The following is an 8,234-nucleotide window of genomic DNA, read 5'->3' as shown; positions in this document are numbered from 1 at the left end:
TTACGACCATCGGATAACTTTCCTAGCAAATGAATAGGAAATAATACAGTATAATAATGAATAGAGTATACTAAAACACTGAATAAAATTTTTTCATAGTTTACGAAGATACAGCTGTCGCGTTTTTTTATTAACATTGACGTCAGATCATTACTTTAGCAATGTATCAACATCGCATGAACGAAATCATTCTTTTTGACACAAGGGCCACGGAACATTGATAATTGGGAGGAAGGAGGGGTTATTCATATATGCATTTTTCTTTTAATTTCTATATTGAAATCAATTGTGTTTACGGATTATAACATACGAATGTATAAATGCACCCCCCCAATTATCGTTCCGCTGCCCCTTTTATTACTGAACGGTGACTACAGTGTCAGTAAGCACCTGAGAACTCGATTTGTCGTTATGAACTATTTCGTAATAGTTTGAACAATTTCGCAATAATATAACGTAGACTTTAGACAGTGCTCTGGACATGAAATTCACAAACACTTCATGGTTCTCAGATAGTGGTTAGCTGGGTATGTGCATAGCTACCCACAAAAATGGACGTTTCTACCATTTGTTTTCATACTGTATAGAAACTGAGTTTAATGAAAATCCGACGTGGCACGAAGGAAAAGATAAAGTGAACGATGGAAACCAGTCTTTAGGCCTCGCTTTGGGCAACATTAATAATGATGCTTGAACCAAAGATTTAAGAGAAAATTCGGGCTCTTCATGAGTGTTTTGTGTTTCAAACCTGATCTTTGTAGCTTTATTCGACACTAACGCCAATACGAGAAAGAAACAGAAGATAAGGTGAAATTATAAGAACAAGCAATTTATTTCAACTCAAGTAGAATCCAAGGAAGAGTGGCAAAACAAATCTGGCATCAGCATAGTAGCAGTAAAATAATGCTTTCAACTTTTTATTGATCAGTAAGTCAATAAAATACTTCACAGTAAGTTACACTTAAACAAAGGAAGCCGTTACGTTCCAATCATCAACATCCATAAAATTCAGCACGAAGAGAAATATGAGTATTCCAAGACACCGGCTTAATTCTTATGAAACTGGCAACAATTGGAGGTGATATTTTATTGTGAACAACCGAATCGCTGTTTGTGTTAGCCTGAAACACCTGAAAAATAAAATGTATATAGTTGTGTAAAGTATCCGAATAATTTTCCACTTTTATTTTTTGAATATTATCAGGGAACTAGTGATGAACGAGAGCTTTAGTATTTTACATATATTCCGAAACATGGAGGCAATCCAATGTTTGTCTTTACTGAAATTTACTTTCAGTTCCAGTTCACCTCGCACTATCTTTATGATAAGAAAATTATAAAGCTATTATTACCACTTTTAACAGTGGAATTTTTTGAATTTTCGTTTTTTGAAGAAACGGAGAGCTTTTGAAAAGACTTTTTGGAAGAGAAAGCTCCTTCGCAATTATTGATAACCAATAGACGAGTTTGATTTGTAAAAATAAGTTACCTCATTTTTTAGTCTGATAATTGCCACATATTGAAATAGGCAAAGAAGAACTAAGAGCTTGGTTAGGTGATATAATGTGAGATTCGTGTTTTAATATTTTGCTCTTGTATTTTGTTACCTACCTGAGTGTTACCATTTACTGTGTATGGTGTAAATGTGGTTCCAAGGTCACTGTAGGACAAGGAGAACGATGTAACCCACTCACTAACTGCAGGTCTTCCTTGAGTACTGATACCGGTTATTTTTGTCGTTTTTAAGAAATTAACTTGAAGCCATTCATTGATATTGTTTGTTCGAGTAGACCAGGCTCCTGTATTTGGTGAATTCTTTGGGCGAAATAATCTGGCGTTTCCTGGACCATGATTGGAATCCCATGAGGAGGATGCCGTAATTTGAGAGTCTCCAATCAAACCATTTCTCAATCCTAGCTCCGTTTTACAACCTATCAAAAACATGTGAAATCTGAAGGGCAATTGCTAACTTTATAAAAGATGCCATGGCAACGGAATTTTGACGAAAACCGTTTAGTATATTAAGTATAATTGTGTTAATAACCGACGTCACAATATGATGTCATACTCGCGTGAGTGAAAAGTTAGTCGCAGACGCTGTTAAGCCAGGCTGGATGCCTTCGATTTCAGGTTTGAGTGCCTTGGAGCTCAGATCAAGCAATCAGAACTTACATTTCAGACCACTACACGTCTGCACTTGATCACACCTATAGGCGCACGACAGCTATCCCTATCATTATGAGTAAATATTTTCTCCAACTCACAATCAAGGTTCAGCCATATTTTTGCCCGACTAACGTTTAAAATTCACCGAACTTTTCAATCTTCAAACTTTCTTAGGACGCAGCTACCTTCCCCATTCTAGCATAAATATATGAGATTTTTGCTAAATTTATAGTCTACTAAACATTTAAAATTGGCTACTTAAAAATATACGTAAAATTACTTTATGTCCCCACATGTCGTAAGTATAGGAAATATGAAAATCTACCATCATTCAGCCTATTTTTTAGAGAAACACTGGGAGCCACCAATGGGTAATTGATGGGTGGTCTTATTGGTTGCGTTACATTCCTGTTTACGTTCAACTCAAATTTCTATTGACCAAGCGGCTTACAAAGATTCCTTCTCGCATTTGGCAGTTAATGATATTATTTATATTGATATTATTATTCTAAATATCATTTGCTTGTCCAAGTTGATCAAACTGTTGATAAAGTTTGACTGCGTCAAGAGAGTTTATAATTGTGGAAGTGAAGTGAATTAAATCAACCAATTAAACCACAGCATAAGGAATATAAATAATACAGTAGGTAAACTTTGTGTTCAACAGGCTGCTGTATATTTAATTCGATTACTGGCTGCCGTCAACAATTTCATCATTCCCATTGGTCAAAAAAAGTAATTGAATGGCTGGCAATATGATAATGACCTGTGTAATAAGATGTGCGTGCACGAAAAAATTCAATAGAGTTGGCCCTACTATATATTCATCATACTCTGACCAAACGAAACGACATTGGGACTTTCTACATAAGCCAGCTATTTCTTCTCTTAGCGACGCATGTTTATATCTTAACGCATGTTAGAGCTAAATTCATCAAATATTTTCAAGTGAAGGAAAAACACATTGCGCACGTACATATCATTGTTATTTTCCTTATTTTTTTTTTCATAATAAGCTCAAGTAAATTAAGCTCGCAAGAGTTTTGGTGATGACAGACCTTTCATTATGAAGGTTGCATTAAAGTTTCAGTTTGAAATTGCTTACCTCCTGATTTCATGTCACAAAACACTGGAAATGCGTTTTTTCTACTTCCTAGAAAAATGAACAAAATCTTGAACAAAATGTATAAGCCCTTATTAACGAAGGTCGGTGTCTTTACGGAGAAATATAGGACCGAATTTTTTGTGCAGACCGAGCCCTTTGGGCAAGGTTGTACTAAAATAGAGCTCCGAGATTTCTCAGTAATGACTGAACAAGTGAAGTTAATAAAAAGTGTATTATATGGCATTATTTGACCAGAAACGAAGCTTTCCTTCTTTATTGTCCTCGCTGTTGTGCGAGGACTGGCTTTCACTCCACTAGCTTTTGTCGGAAAAAAATAAATTGTTTGAAATTGTGTCATCTGAACAATAAACCCACTTTGCAAGTGCTCTATTTTTGACTCACATTCGTAGCTATATGGTTTTTCTTTCGTTTTTTTTTTATTTTACATTGGCCGTTTTTATGCTTTAAACATATAATACATCTGGTTAACTTAAACTAAACGGCAAAATCAACTGGTCGAGACAAGTTGACAACTTTAAATCCTCTCAAGACGAATTAAAAGCTAAAGTCGTCTTGACAGTTAATTCGTCTAATAACCGTCTTTATCCTTCCGACGATTTAGGAGACGCATTAAAAAAATTCGTCTTAAATCGTCCAGACGTACTATCTGTCTTAAGCATAAAAACGGCAATTTGTAAAATTAGCTACATGTGATAGACCGTCTCCATTGCGGGAAAATAATGGACCGGCAAATTGTTTCTGAGCCTATCAAAGAGTATTATTTCACCAGAAGTGACGCTTGCCGTATAATAAAAGCTAATTAATTTAATGTGTGAGCTTGTACGAATTATTACAAAAAATTATCAATCTCTTTTCCTGAAACCCAAGCACTAGTAATGTTAAAATTACCTGGACAGCGTAGAATCGTGAGATAACGTAATATAAAAATGTCATTGAAATGTTTGTTGAAATAACCACACGAAACTTGCAAAATCTCATACATACTGTATCCTTTAAAGTATTCCATACCTTTAATGCGTTTCGTACGAGTGAGAATTAGTTTTCAATTGATTTTTGTTGATACATGCTACTGTAAAATCCTCTGGAATAAATATTAAACACATGTATGGAACATGCACCAACGCAAGTTTTAAAGTCTTACCATTTGGTTCAATGGAAATCCAATAAATGCCATCGGGAAAACAGCCTTCTGATCTTTTCTGAAGAATATCGTTGCAAGATTTGCCAGGTGACTTGAAGGTACCATACTGAAATAAGTATGTTTGTATGTATTAGTGTTAATATCACGTCTCATTGAATATTATTTACTCTACTAATTAATCAACTCTCAATAGCAAGTCAAATAAAAAAAGGATACTACTAATAGAATGAAAAATAAAGATAGTCATTATTAAACATGATAATAAGCCCTTAATAACCGAGCTCGAGGTCTTTACGGAGACATATCCAACAGGGGCGAAACTAGCACCATTTTAATGGGGGGGGGAGGGGCTCGGGATGAAATTGCCCTGCAAGGACATAAGATGCCCTGCAGATCATATGGAACAGTACTTACACTATATATTTTTGTAATACATGTTGTATTTTTGTGGCAGAACGCACTTTAGCGTACTATTAAATCTTTAATGGCAGTTTTCGCATCTTTGCAGTTGCCCAATTTTTTAAAATAATATTTAAGTCAACATTGTCCGTAAGATCTTTTTCACATGCAAGAACGATTAAGTCATTTAATCGCGTATCTTTCATTGTGGATCTCAGGCAGTTTTTGACAATCTTAAGCATGCTGAAACACCTTTCATCTTGCCACGGACACTGGAGCGGTCAGCAATAGTTGATACGCCTTGCACACCGTTGGAAAGACGTTTTTGTGTTTGAAAGCAAATAACGCAACGTCTTGAAGGGATTTACGTTCTGATTTAAGTTGTGATGACACAATATTATTGAAAATTTCCAACTCAGACAGCAGTATTTCTGCATCAAAATCTTTTAACGCCGGTGGAAAAGACTACACATTTCATTAACTGTTTCAGCCATCGGCCTTTCTAGCGGCAGCTGTAAGCTCTCTCCAAGAGGTTTTATTTTGTCGATGCAATCTTTAATGTTATCGGTATACTCGGTAATAAGTGAGTCTAGAACCAAGTACATTTCCTTTCGGTAGAAATCTTTAAATGATGTTTCTGTTGTTATTTCGAAATGCTCGCCAATTCGTTTGGGTGGCTTTAATACCGATCACAATAAATACCAATCACATTTACACATTTGTTAGTTTCGGTTTTTTTTTGTTTAAATAATTGCTATTACTTACCATTCATCCTTGACTTTCCTTTTTCCTAAAATAAACTATACAAACATTAACTACTAGAAAGCTTCGATCAATTTAAATCAACAAAATTTATCTTAGTGTTTGTGTTTACTGATGTAAAAATATAGTATGGTGTTTAAGATATAAAAAACTTCAAGATATAAAAACTTCAATAATTTTACTTACGAACACTTCGATGATGATGCATATCTGCTTTTAAAATGTCCGCCAAAACAAGAGGAAATTTATAAACGGAAAGTTTCCTTGATGCGTACCGTTTACCGTTTACCGTTTTCCGTTCTTACCCATGAAGTGCAAATCCAGCTTAAATTAAAACTGAACTATATTTTCAAATTATGTGGATAACTGTTCGCACGTATCCTAGTGTTTAGTTTTGTAATTAGCCCTGCAAATTCAATCGTTGCCCTGCAACGTTAACATTTTTGGGGGGTTAGTCCCCCCCCCCATACCCCCCCTTAAATTTCGCCCCTGATATCCAACCGAGGTGTTTTTGTGCAGACCGAGCCCGTAGGACGAGGTTTGTAGGAAAAGACAAAAGGCCGATATTTCTCAGTAAAGATGGAGAAAGCGAGGTTATTAAAAGGTTTGTGATATGCCAGATATGGCATTATTCGACATGAAACAAAGCATGCTTTCTTTCTTGTCTTGGCTGTTTTTAACGGGTGGCTTTCACTTTTATAGTTTTCGTCAGTAAAAATTAAATCGTTTCAAACTGTATCATCAAATTGTACGATGTTTGTTTAAATTAATATTGAATGAATTCAAATGTTATGATTGTGCTAACGCATGCCTATGAAACTTTGCCGAAATCACAGGATCACGCGAGTGAAACCATCGGCGAAACCATCGGCAAACCCATCTTCTCTACAATTTACCGTCACTCATGTAACTATGTTGCTATCTTATGGACACAATAATGTCAGTGGCGTAACTGCCATGAGCTCTGTGTGGAAAGAACAATAAGTACCCAAGCAATCAGCTTGCCAGGAAGCACCCTGAACGGTGTTATTTATGGAAATAGAAATAAAAATTGCTTTATCAACAAATTCTTTTATGTTTTAGGTGTACCTGCTCTTCCTTAGCAATTCCATTCCACCCTAGTTTCTCTCTGAAAAATATATCATAAATATGAACGTCAATCGTTTTTTAAGAAGACATGTTGAAGTTTCTGAGTGACAAATGTGGTTCCAATTTTTGAAGACAGCCTATGGAATGTTTGCATATGACGTCAAAGCGGCCATGTTGGGGAGTACATCATAGTGCTGATACTCAACAGAGCATGAAATTAACTAAAATTCTTTTCATTATATGAGATCATTAATTTATTGCGCAAACCTCGCAAAATTCACTTGAAAGAAGAACTAAAAGCAAATTCTGTCCTCATTAAATTTCATATTTTGTTTGATAGTTATTGCAGTTGTTTTGAGCTTCATGCAAAACATAAAAGTTTGCAAGGAGCTTAGCTAACTATTGTTAAAATAATCCAGCGTCCAAGCCCTATACAAACCTCAACGCCAGTATAATTCCAACTGTGATAAGTATCATGCCTAAATAATAAATCGCCGAGTATCGAACAACATTTTCTGCGGTTCTGGTGTCCAGCAAAACCACAGCATATAAAATACAGATGATGATCAGTGGAATGATACAAGCATTTAGAAGCTGCAAGATCGTGTCTCCTATATTCAGACATAAAGATCCTATAAAGATAACAATATCTTTCCATTCATCGACGATAATAGGATTATTTTGAACAAGGCCACTAAAGAAATGTCCAAATATGAAACAACAAACGCCGAAAAGGATTAGTACGACAATGTTTTGGTCCTTATTCACTCGACCACCAAATAAATCTACCATTACGCCACCTTTGAATAGCGAATGCACATATAAAGACACTTCGCGTTGTTAATCTTTGATGTTAGCGTGGAGCCCAGACAGTGAACTCCATAAATAACTTTTAATTCAGTTCACTGAGCTCCGATTGTTTCGTGCATACCGGAAGTCAAACAGTCGAAATTTTTAAAAGCAACAAAACTAGAACGATAACCATACAGTGGCTTATATCAATAGGTGTAACGACAACCTAAGTCTACGATGTATAAAAATTTTTATGAATTTACAACAGTTTATGAAAAGCTTAAGGAAACATTAAAAAAACCCACGACAAAATTTAAAAATTTCACGGCAACATTTGAACATAAAAATCTCACGGCTGAATTTCAGAAACCAAAGCGCAACATTTAAGAAATTCAAGACAAAATCTATCAAACTATGAGTTAGCTACACCGACCTCTATAATAACTTGTACAACAATAAACCAAAATGACATAGTCTTATGGCCGACCAAGATGAAAGGAAGAATGTGTTATAAGTTTTTTTTTCTTAATTATTTCAAACTAAAATTCTTCAACTAGTTGCAATATTTGCGTCTTGTTATAGCATGCTATTATAACCTCATTTTATAGCTTAGCTAAACTTTCAATATTGTAACAAAGAATTTAGTTTATTTTTTGTGGGGTATGTTCGGCTAGTCTGAGAGATAGAATTTGATACTGTCTAAAATGCCTAACTGTCCAGACAAAAATTTGTTTACCTTAACCAAGTTCTGGGCCCTCA

General features: G+C 35.2%; 1 protein-coding gene across 1 annotated transcript; it reads right to left on the bottom strand.

Moving 5' to 3' along the window:
- Window positions 1–901: 901 nt before the first annotated feature.
- Window positions 902–7,559, bottom strand: LOC124440675 (coagulation factor V-like). Its single transcript, XM_046991086.1, has 6 exons — window positions 7,123–7,559; window positions 6,684–6,723; window positions 4,434–4,539; window positions 3,272–3,319; window positions 1,612–1,931; window positions 902–1,130 (listed from the first exon to the last, which is right to left on the bottom strand). The coding sequence occupies exons 1-6, from the start codon at window positions 7,473–7,475 to the stop codon at window positions 993–995; spliced, it is 1,005 nt and encodes a 334-aa protein (XP_046847042.1). The 5' UTR covers window positions 7,476–7,559; the 3' UTR covers window positions 902–992.
- Between the last annotated feature and the right edge of the window lie 675 nt (window positions 7,560–8,234).

This window comes from Xenia sp. Carnegie-2017, unplaced genomic scaffold, assembly GCF_021976095.1.
Source record: "Xenia sp. Carnegie-2017 unplaced genomic scaffold, XeniaSp_v1 HiC_scaffold_2, whole genome shotgun sequence".
Classification (NCBI taxonomy): Eukaryota; Metazoa; Cnidaria; class Anthozoa; order Malacalcyonacea; family Xeniidae; genus Xenia; species Xenia sp. Carnegie-2017.
The sequence above is the reverse complement of the archived record's forward strand: the minus strand, read 5'-3'. Positions and strand labels throughout refer to the sequence as shown.

Bases quoted from the DNA above. Each gene is read 5' to 3' on its own strand.
- LOC124440675 (XM_046991086.1), bottom strand. From the start codon at position 7,475: ATGGTAGATTTATTTGGTGGTCGAGTGAATAAGGACCAAAACATTGTC. The intron at 4,540-6,683 runs GTACACCTAAAA...TACTTATTTCAG, and splicing joins GAATTGCTAAGGAAGAGCAG to TATGGTACCTTCAAGTCACC. The intron at 1,131-1,611 runs GTAGGTAACAAA...TTTATTTTTCAG, and splicing joins CAGTAAATGGTAACACTCAG to GTGTTTCAGGCTAACACAAA.